The sequence below is a fragment of the Mesoplodon densirostris genome, chromosome 4 (genome assembly GCF_025265405.1).
Source record: "Mesoplodon densirostris isolate mMesDen1 chromosome 4, mMesDen1 primary haplotype, whole genome shotgun sequence".
Lineage (NCBI taxonomy): Eukaryota > Metazoa > Chordata > Mammalia > Artiodactyla > Ziphiidae > Mesoplodon > Mesoplodon densirostris.
Window position 1 is genome coordinate 117081939 of NC_082664.1, and position 15805 is coordinate 117097743.

General features: G+C 37.5%; 1 protein-coding gene across 3 annotated transcripts in view; it reads right to left on the reverse strand.

The window, feature by feature from the left end:
• The window catches only part of NRG4 (neuregulin 4), a 115589-nt gene that overhangs the window by 6399 nt on the left and 93385 nt on the right, over window positions 1–15805 (reverse strand). For all 3 annotated transcript variants that reach the window (XM_060095133.1, XM_060095132.1, XM_060095134.1), the window contains 2 exons: window positions 13265–13344; window positions 3661–3744 (listed from right to left, as the gene is read on the reverse strand). In XM_060095133.1, coding sequence (XP_059951116.1) covers window positions 3728–3744; window positions 13265–13344 — 97 coding nt within the window. In that variant the 3' untranslated portion in view covers window positions 3661–3727. The remainder of the gene's footprint in view (window positions 1–3660; window positions 3745–13264; window positions 13345–15805) is intronic.

Sequence of the window (15805 nt, forward strand, 5' to 3'; positions counted from 1 at the left end):
TTGGCAGTGATTTCTTGGATATGACACCAAAGTCACAGGCATCAGAAGAAAAAAACAGACAAACTGGGCTTCATCAAAAATTAAACATGTATCAAAGGACACTATCAATGGAGTGAAAAAAGCTATCCACAGAATGGGAGAAAATATTTGCAAATCACATATCTGATGAGGGATTAATATCCATTAATATATAAAAAACTCCTAAAATGCAACAAGAGCAACAAAAGACAACCCAAATCAAAACTGGGCAAAGGACTTGAACAGACAGGTATCCAAAGAAGATACAGTATGGCCAATAAACACATGAAAAAATGCTCAACATCACTAACCATTTGGGAAATGCAAATCAAAACCATGATGAAATACTACTTCATACCCATTAGGGTGGCTACTATTGGGGGAAAAAAAAAGCATTGACAAGGATGTGGAGAAACTGGAACTTTTGTTCATTGCTGCTGGGAATATAAAGTGGTATAGCTGCTGTAGAAAACAGTATGGCAGTTCCTCAAAAAATTAAATACAGAATTAGCATTTGATTCAGCAATTCCACTTCTGGGTATTTATACAAAAGAACAGAAAACGGGGGCTTGAACAGATACTTGCACATGTACGTTCATGGAAGCATTATCTCAATAGCCAAAAGGTGAAATGACTCATGTTCATTGACTGATGAATGAATAAGCAAAATGTGGTAGATACATTGGAATATTATTCAGTCATATAAAGGAAAGAAATTTGGATACATACTATAGTGCTGATGAACCCTGCAGACATGGTAAGTGAAATAAGCCACACACAAAAGGACAAATACATGATTCTACTTACATGAAGTATTGAGAATATTCAAATAGTTAAAGTGGGGAGTTATTGTTTAATGGGTACAGTGTTCAGTATGGGATGATGAGAAAGTTCTGGAGATGGATGGTGGTAATGGTTGCACCAGTGTGAATATACTTAATGCCACTGAATTGTATACATAAAAATGGTACATCTTATGTATGTTTTTCTACCATAAAAACTTTTTTAAACCACCAAAAAAAGTCATATAACCTAGCTTTTTTTAAAAAAAAAAAAAAAGGTTATCAAGCCACAAGACAGGAAGTTTAATTTGTATATGGCTAAGTGAAAGAAGACAGTCTGAAAAGGTTACATGCTGTATGACTCCAACTATATGACATTCTGGAAAACTATAGAGCTAGTAAAGGGATTAGTGGTTATTACTGTGAGGTTGGGAAGGCTGAGTAGATGGAGCACCGGAGATTTTTAGGGTGGTGAAGTTATTCAACATGATACTGTAGTGGTGGACACATAAAATGATGCATTTGTCAAAATCCATAAAACTATAACAAAAAGAGGAGCCTTAATGTAAACTATAGACTTTTGTTAACGTTTCATTTAATTTATAATTGTTTCGTTTATATTAGCAAATGTAGCACACCTAGTACATTTTACATAGATGTTTAATAGCAGGGAAAACTGGGGGAGAGGGAAGTATATGGGAACTCTCTGCAGTGTCTTCTCAATCATTCTATAAATCTATAACTTTTTAAAAAATAGTCTGTTAAAAAATTCTATGAGGGCTTTTCATTTTGTATACTCTAGTGCCTCAAGCTCATATGTATTAGTTGTAAGTGAATGATGGGTACATGAATGAGTGAACGAATGAATCAGTGGCACTAGTGACAGATTCAATTCACAGTGCTCCCACTGGGCTAGACTGCTGGGAAAAGTCAGTGTGTACCGACTGAGGCATTAATAACCAGAATACCTGAAGAACTCCTAAAATGCAACAGCAGCAACAAGAGACAACCTAGTTCAAAATAAGCAAAGGACTTGAATAGGCAGGTATCCAAAGAATATACACAGATGACCAATAAGCACATGAAAAGATGCTAAACGTCACTAATTAGGGAGATGCAAATCAAAACCACAATGAGATACCACTTCACACCTGTTAGGATGGCTATTAAACGAAAACAAGTGTTGGCAAGGATATGGAGAACTGGCTTGAGGGGGAAGTTATTCACAGGTGGGCTGTTCCGTTTGGCCAGAGCTTGCTCCTCTGCCTCGGCTATTTACTAGCCCTAGACCTTGGGTGTTCAGAACTCCCACTGCTCCAAGCTACTCCACAACTCTTCATATGTCCTGAAAGTTGCCATTGGTTTTTTTCTATTATATTTCAGGGTAACTACACAGTTGGAAAAACAGAAGAAACTGTTCTGTCCTAATGAATTCTTTATTTTGCTCCTAATAAGATGAAAACCACATTCTGCAAAATCATGCCCTAAAATTAAAAGCCTTATGGGGAAAATAAGTTTGGAATTTTGTAACCTGAGCAGTAACAAAAACTAGAATCCTAAATTTCCACTAGTATCCACTGAGAATTAGTCCATCTTCTGTATACTTAAACTTTTGGGCTTGTGTTTCTTTCAGATATAGATCCTTGAAATCAATTGCTTCTCATAGAGAAATGATTTTCATCAATATTAAAAATATGATCTAAAGGTAGCTGCCAATGATAGGGATAGAGCAGGATAGTTAACACAGGTAGTTTTAGAAGTCCCACTAGGGGATTATAGACACAAAGGGAACTTTGGGAGACCATTGTAAGCTAATGAACACTCAAGAAAGCAATCAGAACACTGTGAAACAAAACAGGTGTGCTTAACAATGAAACCATGCAATAAAAGCATGAGATATGCCCCAGGCCATTAAGTGAAAAAACAAGGCCTGCAGCCTGCTGGTCAAGGTCAGCAAGATAATGATCCTTAGGACATGCACCTGAGCATGTACCAAGGACAGGAATACAGGGGAAAGGTGGCATTCCAAAGTAGAAGACCCTCATAGTGAAACCTGAGATGCTTTAACATATTTTAGTCTATGTTACCACCCTTCTGCTGATTTGAATAGCACCATGACAGTCCCCGTTTGACCAAATAGGGTCAAAAACTCCTCTGCCCCACCCAAAGGAGGAGCTAGTGATGTAAGCGTGATGTCTACTCAAAGAATGTGGAAGAAGGTGGTCTTCTCCCACTTCCCACTTTTCCTTTGATTATAAAAACGTAGCCCGCTTAGTTCTTGGGGCAGAGCTCTCTTGCCTGCCCACTTGTATCCTTCACAAGCATCCTATACTAATAAATCCACTTCTTACCTCCCATTTTGTCCCTCACCGAATTCCTTCTGCACCGAGACATAAGAACCTGTGAGTCATTAAGTCCTGAGACAAGTTGTGTGGTTTCACCTTCATCAATCAATGCTTTTTTTCTAATCACCGGGTGAAATGTCTTCATGCCTTACCTGTACTTGCAACTTCCCCAGACAGCTTAACACAGTGAAAGCCACTAAAGCCACTCCTTGCCCTTAATTAGGATTTTCATCTTTTCTCTTAGGGTCTTCGTATATTGCTGAAAGTTTCTCATTAGCTGTGAGAAAGTTTGCCGATGGATGCTTCAACACATTAGCTTACTGGGAAAAATCATGTTTGACCAATGCAACTTTCACATAGGATTGATATTACTCCCCTATTTACCTACTGCAAATGAGCTAATAATACACGTGACAGAAACACACATACCTTGCAATAGGACAGACAGTGTTTCAGGGTATGATAACTTTCAGTCTTTAGAGAACAAAGAAGGATTAATGTCTAATTTCTTTTACCTTTTGGTGTTTCATTTTCTGCCTTTGTAACAAAAAAGCAGTGATTTGGGTTCACTGTGATATTTCTTCAGTGTTCTCCATGACCTATAGAAAATAAGAATTAAGATGTTTTCTCCAACTCAGTTTTTCTTTATATGCACACCTTCCAACACATCTTTATTTTATTCACACGTATACATCCACCCCTTCTGCTTGTGATATGAAGAGTTGAGGTGAACTAGCCTAGAACACACCCAGCTAAGCCACACAACGCTCCTCAGGACACAGAAGAGTTGTGTCAGCACCTCCATTCAGATCTCACGGAAGAAAGTGTCCCTGCCTTTCCTCACTGCCTGTTTTCTGCTACCTGAAGTTCTAACAAGCCTGGTGAATTTTTTTTTAAGATATTACAAATGATAAAGAGAGTAAGGGGAAAAGATTGCTAGAGTGAGTCATTCTAATGGCAATAAAAATTAATAACTGATGGCAAGAAAACAGAAGAAAGTAGCAAAAACAGAACAAACCAAAACAAAAAACCCTGTGGCTAGCTAGGACTATTTAATGTAGGGACAATTCTCTCCATAGCCGATGAGCCCTAAGTCTGTAACCCATATCTGTGGAAGCAGTTTTTGTGCAGTACAAAAAACTTGGACTTGGGGTTTAAATCCTTGTTCTACCACCTGATGTGTGATCTTGATCTTAACCTCTCTAAGCCTCAGTTTTCTCTTTTGTACAGTGAGAATAATACCACCTGCCTCACAATGGGTGTTAGGACTTAAAAGAGTTCTCCTTCTCTGATATGAAATATCAACCACAGTGCCTGGCACCTACAGACACCTGATGTTCATGATTACATATTACACTGCTTTCTTTTCATTTGAAGAGCTGTACTGTCAGAACTAGTGCATTATTGCAATAGGGATACATAATCACAATCTAAATGTATGCTAGGACTTTAGGCTGTAGGTTTACTTAATGAACAAATTGAAAAGATTGCCTAGGGAGGTTTATATTCCAGAGGCACACGGGGTGACACGAACAAACCTATCAGAAGGGAGTGATGAAATGAATAAAGCTTTATGGTGTGGTGGCAAGAGGAGTTTCCTGGTGAAAGCAGGTCATTAATAAAATTTAAAATAGAATGTACCATCATGCTGTGATTTTCATAACAAATAGGAGCTAATAGCATTAAGCAATTCCCAGTCCCCATGATCAACTTTATTTTCATGACACAGAACTTGTCACATGCGGTAAAAGGCATTTCTTTTTGCTTTTCTTAAAGTAATGGCCTTGCAGTTACTGATAGACTGTTTGACCTTGAAAAAATAAGTGGTCTGTCAGCTAACTTTGTGAGCTATGCCCAATACCTTATCTAGGTTTTTGCCCTTTGTTGTGACATTTTTTGCCTCCATTAAAAGAAAGCAGCAATTTAATACTTGAGTTCCAAAACTCTTTTCTCAATGAAACCAGAGTACCTCTGTGTGGAAAGGCTCCAAGGTAGCTTCTATTTTATTACAAACATGTCTTTATAAACAGGAAGAGGTCGACTTATTTTTTATGTGTATACATTTCCTAAAAAATAATTGAGTTTTTACCGTCCCATTGAACGTTCTGAAAAAAAAAATTAAGAGGCAAACCTTTTGAAGAGAGATGTTATTGGCGAATTACAAACACGGATCCTTGTGCATTCAAGCATTACTGGCAGTCAACCATTCCTACATTTTTTCTTGTCAGACTTAGCCTTATTTGTATTAATCTTCCCAGTTAAAACCATGCTCAATAATAAATTTTCAGTTCTCTGAGAATTTCTTCACTGGTTACTTTACCATCAGGCATTTTACAAATGAATGTAGTTCCAGACAATATCATTACAAATTTAGCAAAAATCAACAAACTCACCAAACCATTAAAATACATGATTTCACTCAATTACAAAGTAGAAGAACACATCTCAATCTCTTGATAACTCAAAAGTTAATTTTGAGCATATTAAAATGAATCATCTGACAGTATCATTTAATAACAGCATCTCTTTCTGGCTTTTTACTGTGAAATATACATAATAAGATTTACCATTTTAACCTTTTGTGTGTGTGTGTGTGTGTTACGCGGGCCCCTCACTGTTGTGGCCTCTCCCGTTGCGGAGCGCAGGCTCCGGACGCGCAGGCTCAGCGGCCATGGCTCACGGGCCTAGCTGCTCCGCGGCATGTGGGATCTTCCTGGACCGGGGCACGAACCCATGTCCCCTGCATCGGCAGGCGGACTCTCAACCACTGCGCCACCAGGGAAGCCCCATTTTAACCATTTTAAACTGTACAGTTCAGTTCCACACTGTGTACAATCATCACCACCATGCATCTCCAAAACTTTTTCATAATCCCACACTGAAACTCTGTAGTCATTAAATAACTCCCCATTCTCCTACTCTTAGCCCCTGGTAACAACCATTTTACTTTCTGTCTCTATGAATTTGATTAGATACTTCAAATAAGTGAAATCATGTAATACTTATCTTTTGTGTTTGGCTTATTTCACTTAGCATACTATCTTAAAAGTTCATCCATGTTGTAGCATGAATCAGAATTTGATTCCTTTTTAAGGCTAAATAATATTCCATTGTATTTATGTATCACTTTGGGTTTATCAATTCATTCCTTTTTTAAAAAATGCTTTTTTAAAGTATAGTTGATTTACCATGTTATGTTAATTTCTGCTGTACAGCAAAGTGATTCCATTATACATATATATACAATCTTTTTAAAAATATTCTTTTCCATTATGGTTCATCACAGGATAGTGAATATAGTTCCCTTTGCTATACAGTAGGACCTTGTTGTTATCTATTCTATATATAACAGGTTGCATCTCCTAACCCCAAACTCCCACTCCATCACTCCCCCACCCCCACCCCACCCCCTGATAACCACAATTCTGTTCTCTATGTCTCTGAGTCTGTTTCTGTTTCATAGATAAGTTTATTTGCGTTATATTTTAGATTCCTCATATAAGTGATATCACATGGTATTTGTCTTTCTAGTTACTTCGCTTAGTATGATAATCTCTAGATCCATCCATGTTGCTGCAAACAGCATTCTTTCATTCTTCTTTCATGGCTGAGTAGTATTCAATTGTATATATGTACCACATCTTCTTTACCCATTCATCTGTCAGTGGATATCTAGGTTGTTTCCATGTCTTGGCTATTGTGAATAGTGCTGCTGTGAACATAGGGGTGCATGTATCTTTTCGAATTATAGTTTTGTCTGAGTATATGCCCAGGAGTGGGATTGCTGGATTATATGGCGACTCTGTTTTTAGCTTTTTGAGGAATCTCTGCTTTCCATAGTGGCTGCACCAGCTTACATTCCCACCAACAGTGTAGGAGGGTTTGCTTTTCTCCACACCCTCTCCACCATTTGTTATTTGTAGACTTTTTAACGATGGCCAGTCTGACCAGTATGAGGTGATACCTCATTGCAGTTTTGATTTGCATTTCTCTAATAATTAGAGACGCTGAGCACCTTTTCATGTACCTGTTGGCCATCTGTATGTGTTCTTTGGAGAAATGTCTGTTTAGTTCTTCTGCCTATTTTTTGATTGGGCTGTTTGTTTTTTTGTTGAGTTGTATGAGCTGTTTGTATATTTTGGAGATTAAGCCCTTGTTGGTTGCATTATTTGCAAATATTTCTTCCATTCCGTGGGTTGTCTCTTTGTTCTGTTTATGGTTTCCTTTGCTGTGCAAAAGCTTATAAGCTTGATTAGGTCCCATTTGTTTATTTCTGCTTTTATTTCTATTGCTTTGGGAGACTGACCTAAGAAAACCTTGGTACAATTTATGTCAGAGAATGTTTTGCCTATGTTCTCTTCTAGGAGTTTTATGATGTCATGTCCTATGTTTAAGTCTTTAAGCCATTTAGAGTTTATTTTTGTGTATGGTATGAGGGTGTGTTCTAACTTCATTGATTTACATGCAGCTGTCCAATCAGTTCATTCCTTGATGGACATTTGGGTGGTTTCCATCTTTTGGCTATTGTGAATAACGCTTCTATGAACAGTGGTATACAAATAACTATTTGAGCTCCTGGCTTGGATTCTCTTATGTATATACCCTGAAGTGGAATTGCTGGATCATATAGTGATTCTATGTTTAATTTTTTTGCAGTCACTTCCCATTCCAAACTCAACCCTAGGCAACCACTTGCATAGTATCTTCAAGGTTCATCCATGTTATAGCATTAACCTTAATATAAGTGCAAGCATGCAATTTGTGGTCTTTTGTGGCTGGTATCACTTAGCATAATGGAGATTTATCCATGTTACAGCGTGTATCAATACTTTGTCCCGGGCTTCCCTTCGGGTGGCGCAGTGGTTGAGAATCTGCCTGCCAATGCAGGGGACACGGGTTCGAGCCCTGGTCTGGGAAGACCCCACATGCCGCGGAGCAAGTAGGCCCGTGAGCCACAATTACTGAGCCTGCGTGTCTGGAGCCTGTGCTCCGCAACAAGAGAGGCCGCGATAGTGAGAGGCCCCGCGCACCGCGATGAAGAGTGGCCCTCACTTGCCGCAACTGGAGAAAGCCCTCGCACAGAAACGAAGACCCAGCACAGCTATAAATAAATAAATAAATAAATAAATATTTAAAAAAAAATACTTTGTCCCTTTTTATGGCTGAATAGTATTCCATTTTATGGACAAACCATATCTAGTTGATGAATATTTAGATTATTTCCACTTTGGGTTTATTATGAATATTGCCACTATGGACATTCAAGTCTTTGTGTAGACATATGTTTTCATTTATTGTGGGTTGTTATCTAGGGATGGGGTTGCTGGATATTAAGATAAATTTATGTTTAACTCTTTAAGAAACTGCTAAACTGTTTTCCACAGTAGCTATACTACTTATTTCTTCTTTTCTTTTTTCTTTTTTTAAATTGAAATATAGTTGATGTACAATATTATGTTAGTTTCAGGTGTCCTACAGAATGATTTGACATCTGCATACATTATGAAATAATGATAAGTCTAGTAATCATCTGTCCCATACAAAGTTATTATAATATTATTGATCATATTCTTTATGCCGTATGTTACATCCCCATGACTTATTTATTATATAACTGGAGGTTCGTACCTCTTAATCCCCTTCATCTATTTTGTCCACCATCCCTCCTTTCTGGCAACCACCCATTTGTTCTCTGCATCTATGAGTCTGTTTTTATAGATTCTTCCTTTTGTAATTTTTATATTTCTAGCTGTGGTTTCTTCTTTTCTGCTTATATAAGTCCCTTTAACATTTCTTGTAAAGCCAGTTTACTGGTGCTGAACTCTCAGCTTTGGCTTGTCTGAAAAACTCTTTATCTCTCCTTCCTGGGTAGAGTATTCTTGGTTGTAAGTTTTTTCCTTTCCTCACACTGAACATACTGTGCTGTTCCCTTCTGACCTGCAAAGTTTCTGCTGAGAAGTCAGCTGACAGTGTTATGAGTTCCTTTGTACATCACTAGTTGTTTTTCCCTCACTGCTTTTAAGATTCTCTCTTAACCTTTAATTTTTTGCCATTTTTAATTACAATGTGTCTTGGTGTGGACCTCTTTGGGTTCATCTTGTTTGGGACTCTCTGTGCTTCCTGGACCTGGATGTGTTTCCTTTCCTAGGTTAGGGAAGTTTTCAACTACTATTTCTTCAAATAAATTCTCTGCCCCTCTCTCTCTCTCTCTTCTCAATTTCTGAGACCTCTATAATGTGGATGTTAGTACTCTTGATGTTGTCCCAGAGGTCTCAAACTATCCTGATTTAAAAATCTTTTCTTCTTTTTTCTGTAGCTTGGGTGATTTCCACTACTCAATTTTACTTTTTTACATATACATGTAACAAATATACATGTTAACAAATTCCCAGAATACAATATAGTATTATTAACTACAGTCATCATGTTGTACTTTAGATTTCTTCATTTATTCATCCCTACATAGCCACAACTTTGCAACCTTTTGACCAGCGTCTCCCCACTTCTCCCACTTCCTTACCCCCATAACCACCCTTCTTCTACTCTCTGCTTCTGTGTAACTTTTTGTAGGTAAAACATATGTGGGACTTCCCTGGCGGTCCAGTGGTTCGGACTCTGCACTTCCACTGCAGGGGGCACGGGTCCAATCCTTGGTCGGGGAACTAAGATGCTGCATGCCACGTGGTGTGGCCAAAAAAAAAAAAAAAAAGATTAAAAAAAACATATAAATGAGGTCATGAAGTATTCTTCTTTCTTTGTCTGGCTTATTTCACTTAGCACACTGTCCTGCAGGTCCATTCATGTTGTTGCAAATGGCAGGATCTCCTTTTTAAAGGCTGAGTAATATTTCGTTGTATATACCACCATTTCTTTATCCATTCATCCATTGATGGACACAGGTTGTTTTCATATCTTGGCTATTGTAAATAATGCTGCAATAAACATGGGAGCACAGCTATCTCTTTGAGGTACTGATTTCATTTCCTTTGGGTATATACCCAGAAGAGGGATTGCTGGATTATATGGTAGTCCTATTTTTAATTTTTTGAGAAACCTCCATAACATTTTCTATAATGGCTTAACCAATTTACATTCCCACCAACAGTGTACAAAGTTTCCTTTTTTTCCAACATCCTTGCCAACACTTCTTTTATTTTTTGATAATAGTCATGAGGTAATATTTCACTGTGGTTTTGATTTGCATTTCCCTGATGATTAATAACACTGAATACCTTTCATATACTTGTTAGCTATTTGTGTATCTTCTTTGGAAAAATGTCCATTCAGGTCCTTTGCTCCTCTCCTCCTTTTTGGTCACATACACAAAGGAAAAAACTAATTTCCGGAAACTCTGGGAAATTTTTTGTCTCCTTCATGGGCTTATGTATTAAGATGTAATTGGTCCTATGACACTCAGTAAGAAGAGAGAGGAATCTTACTTGAACTTAAGGTTTTAAAAAAATAAAACTTGCGATTAACTCATAAGAAGTCCTGCACTTAAAATCCCGTTTGACTGCTTTATAAAGTTATTTTAATGTTTCATTTATTTAGAATTATAGGGGTAAAAAGGCATTCCACATACGTTTCTCTGAGAACTCAAAGAAAGAATGAGCTTAGCATGCTGGAGAGGCCCATTTTAAAATTGGGTTGGTTGGTTTCTTTGCTATTGAGTTGTATGAGTTCCTTATTTATTTTGGGTTTTAACCCCTTTTCTGATATATGTTTGAAAATATTTTCTCCCATTCCTTAGGTTGCATTCTCATTTTGTTGATTATTTCTTTTGCTGTGTGAAGATTTTTAGTTTGATGTAGTCCCTCTTGTTTATTTTTGCTTTTGTTGCCTGAGCTTTTGGTGTCATATCCAAAAAAATCATTGCAAATGCCAAGGAGCTTTTTTCCTATATTTCCTTCTAGGAGTTTTATGGTTCAGGTCCTGCATGTAAGTATTTAATTCATTCTGAGTTGACATTTGTGTATGATGCACTATAGTGGTCCAATTTCATTCTTTTCTATGTGGATATCCTATTCTCCCAACACCATTTATTGAGAAGATTATCCTTTGTGTATTCTTGGCACCCTTGTCAAAAATTCATTGACTATGTATGATGGGATTCATTTCTGGTTTCCTCAATTCTGTCCCATTATCTATCTGTTTCTTTTTATGCCAGTACCATACTGCCTTGATTACTATAGCTTTGTAATATAATTTGAAACCAGGAAGTATGTTGCCTCCAACTCTCCTCTTTTGCAAGATTGCTTTGGCTACTCAGTCTTTTGTGGCTTCATACAAATTTTAAGATTGTTTTTTCTATTTCTGTGAAAAATGCTATTGGAATTGTATGGTTTTCATTGTACAGATCTTTCACCTCCTTGGTTAAATTTATTCCTAAGTATTTTATTCATTTTGACGCTATTGAAGATAGGATTGTTTTCTTGATTTCCTTTTTGTATAGATCACTGTGTAGAGAAATGCAACTGATTTTTATATGCTGATTTTTGTATCCTGCAACTTTACTTAATTCATTTATTTGTTCTAACAGTTTATTAATCAGTGTTTAGGGTTTTCTACATACATGATCATGTCATCTGCAAACAGAGATAATTTAACTTCTTCCTTTCATATCGGGATGTTTTTTCCTTTTTCTTCTTTTCTTTTCTTTGTCTGATTGCTCTTGCTAGTACTTCCAGTACTATGTTGAATAGAACTTGTGAGAGTGGGCATCCTTGCCTTATACTGAGTCTTAGAGAAAAAGCTTACAGTTTTTCCCCATTGATAATGATGTTAGCTGTGGGATTTTTATAAATGGCCTTTATTGTGTTGAGGAAGTATCTTTTTATACCTATTTTGTTGAGAGTTTTTATCATAAATGGATGTCAAACTTTGTCAAATGCTTTTTCTGCATCTACTGTGATGATGTGGTTTTTATCTTTCATTCTATTAACGTGGTGTATCACATTGACTGATTTTCATATGTTAAACTAACAGGTTTGTAATTTTTGATTGGATGTTAGATATGTGAATTTTACCTGTTGGGTACTGGATTTTTTTTTTTTTTTTTTTTTGTATTATTGAGCTTTGATCTCGGATGCAGTTATTTGGAAACAAGTTGATTCTTTCAGTTCTTGCTTTTAAGGTTTGTTAGGCAGGACTGGAGCAGTGCTCAATCTAGGGCTAATTATTCCCCACTACTGGGGAAACACTCTTCTGTGTACTCTACCTATTACCCAGTGAATAATTAGGATTTTTAGTCTTATTATTGGGAACAGGCACTTTTCCTAACCTTGTGTGAGTACTGGGTACCTCTAATCCTTTCAGGTAATTCTTACCCTAACCTCAAGTATTTTCCTACTATATATGTGCTGATTATTACTCAGCTGAATACTTGAACTGAAGATCTCTGAAATTCTCTCCCTTTGCAGCTCTCTCTTTTCCAGTACTCCATTCAGTGAACTATAGCCACATTGATGTTTCTGGACTCTCAGCTTCATCTTCTCAATTCAGGGAATCAACCAAGCTCAGCCTGGGCCATCCCCCCAAACCCCTGTGCCACAGCCTGGAAACTCCTTCAAGGCAATAATCTGAGGCAGTCATTGGCTCATCTCAACTGTTTCCCATCTCTCAGGGATCACGATCCTTTGTTTCCTGTCATCCAATGTCTTGAAAACCATTGCTTAATGTATAATGTCCATTTTTAAATTTTTCAAGTAGTAGGTAAATCCAGGCCCTGTTACTCTATCTTGGTCAGAAGCAAAAGTTTCACAATACTTTTAAAACATGAACTGACCTACAAGCTTCCCAAAGATTTGCCTATACTGTAGGTAAAAATCCTCCTCCTCCTCTTCCCTGTGTACCAGCCCACTTCAGATTACTTCAGTCCCTTACAGTAATCTGTGTAACACATTATAGCTAATATCGTAATTTCACATATTGAGATAACATGGTTTTCTTTGGGATAAAAAGGTGACTTGTGTCATATAGCTAGTAAGAAATTCATCTTCACATGAAAAACCCACAGAAAAAATTTTTGGGTCAACCATTTTTTGGATAGATCCAAATCCCATGTAACAGCCACCATCTAATCTAGGGCTTTAAAATAAGCACTTCATTTTGAATACTCACTGTGATGGACACTGGTACTGCTTGTCTCTACCAGGCTGATATCATACTGGATCGAACTGGCCCTCTGAAGGTGGCCCTTCCTGACAGTAAAGAGGAAAGAAACACACAAATGGAAAATGGGTAAGTGGAAAACCGGAAAAAAAGTTTAAAGTTGAATATGTGGAGGTACATTTTCTTTTCCACAACTCTCTGAAACTGCCAGAGCTTTCCTAAAACCATGCCCCATTATTTAACAAATCCTCCAGGGCAGGTAGGTCATCTGTGGGGACCTCAGATGCTGATGATGCCACTTAGTCTTCCTCCTTTAAGACAGCAGAACTGTTGTATTTTAGTGTAATGTTTTTGTGCTCTTCTTCAAGTGGCTAGTTTTAATTATTAGTTGGGACCCTTAATGTGACATGGGGTGGCTTTAGTCAACTATTGAAAAACTCATTTGCACTTTTTTAAGGTTGCAGTTCATCAATCTTTTTGGTCATCAAGTCAATTAATATAGGTTCTAATTGTATTCAGGTGTCATGACAGAGCTTTAAAAAACTACTTTTGGGGCTTCCCTGGTGGCGCAGTGGTTGAGAGTCCGCCTGCCGATGCAGGGGACACGGGTTTGTGCGCTGGTCCAGGGAGATCCCACGTGCTGCGGAGTGGCTGGGCCCGTGAGCCATGGCTGCTGAGCCTGTGCGTCCGGAGCCTGTGCTCCGCAATGGGAGAGGCCACAACAGTGAGAGGCCCGTGTGCCATGGCTGCTGAGCCTGTGCGTCCGGAGCCTGTGCTCCGCAATGGGAGAGGCCACAACAGTGAGAGGCCCGTGTACCGCAAAAAAAAAAAAACTACTTTTAATATTAAATAAGATTTTGGAATGTACACTTGCTTTCAGTTTTTTTCAATAAGTCAGTGCCTAAAATATTACCTTACATTAATAAAAATGAATTCAAAACCACTTTTACCATAGCAAAATGAAAGTGTTTTATAAAAATATACTGATTCCTCCTCATGAAACACAATTGATTCTAGCCTGGAGTTCAGCATTAGTGGGTTATCATTTTGGACCTCATTCAAATACGGCATTAATTACTTATTAAATTTCAAAAGGCCTTCAGCTTAAAGCAATTTCAGAAGTGAAACTGCTTGGTTGCAGCACATATAGTTTTTTAACTTTACAAGACATTTGCAAACTGAATCAAAAGTGTTCAAAACTGTTTCAAACTCTAAAATCCCTCATTTTATATTGTTTGGATTTTTTAAAAAAGTTTTGTCAATCTTATGGGTGAGATAATTGCAGGCTGAATTTGCAGTTTCCTGACTAAGAAGATTGAGCATCTTTTTATGTTTATTTTATGGAATTTTCTTCATCTTTTATACGTTTTTTAATTTTTCCCATTTGTCTACAGGTTTACTATTTTCTTGATTTGTAGGAGTTCATGATATACTCAAGACATATATGCATCTATTTTCACACGTTGCAAACATCTTCTCCCACTTTGTAGCTAGGCTTTTTTTTTCAATAGTGTCTTTTTTTTTTTTTTTTTTTTTTTTGCTGTACGCGGGCCTCTCACTGCTGTGGCCTCCCCCATTGTGGAGCACAGGCTCCGGACGCACAGGCCCAGCGGCCACGGCTCACGGGCCCAGCCTCTCCACGGCATGTGGGATCCCCCCAGACCGGGGCACGAACCCGTATCCCCTGCATCGGCAGGCGGACTCTCAACCACTGCGCCACCAGGGAAGCCCCAATAGTGTCTTTTGATAACTAGAAATTTAGTCAAATTTATCTGCCATTTGTTTTACAATTTGTACTTCTTGAATCTTGTTACAGAAATCTATCCCTACTCCCAAGGGCACAAAGACATTCTTTAAATGTTCTTCTGAGAGTTATCATTTTGCATTTCACATTTAGGTCTTTAATCTACCAGTACTGATTTTGAGGTATGCTTTGAGGCAAAGATCCAACTTTACTTTCTTCCATGTGGATAAACAGTAATGCCAATACTATTTATTGGAAAGTCTGTTACTTCCCCACTGCACTGTATACCATTTATGTTGTACAGTCCACTGCTGTATCAGAGGGTTCTGCATCGTGGATTCAAACAATCTCAAATCGAAAATATTTGAAAAAGAATACAGAAAGCTCCAAAAAGCAAAACTTGAATTTGCCTAAAGCTGACAACTATTTACATAGTATTTATATCATATTTACAACTATTTACCTAACATTTACATTGTATTAGGTGTTCAGAGATGATTTAAAGTATATGGGAGGATATGTGTAGGTTATTTGATCTTTTTAATGTCTGTGGCACCTGAGTTATTATATCTTTATTCATTCCTAGTATTATTCATTTGTGCCTTCCCCATTTCTTTGAAATAAATTTGTCAATATTATTAATCTTTTCATAGAACCAAATTTTGTCTTTGTTGTTCCTCTCTATTATACCTATTTTACATTTATTTTCTTTAACTCCTACTCTTTATTTTTACTTCCTTCTAGTTTCCTGGCATTTATTTTGCTATTCTTTTTCTAACTTAGTGAGATGAATGCTTAGCTTATTT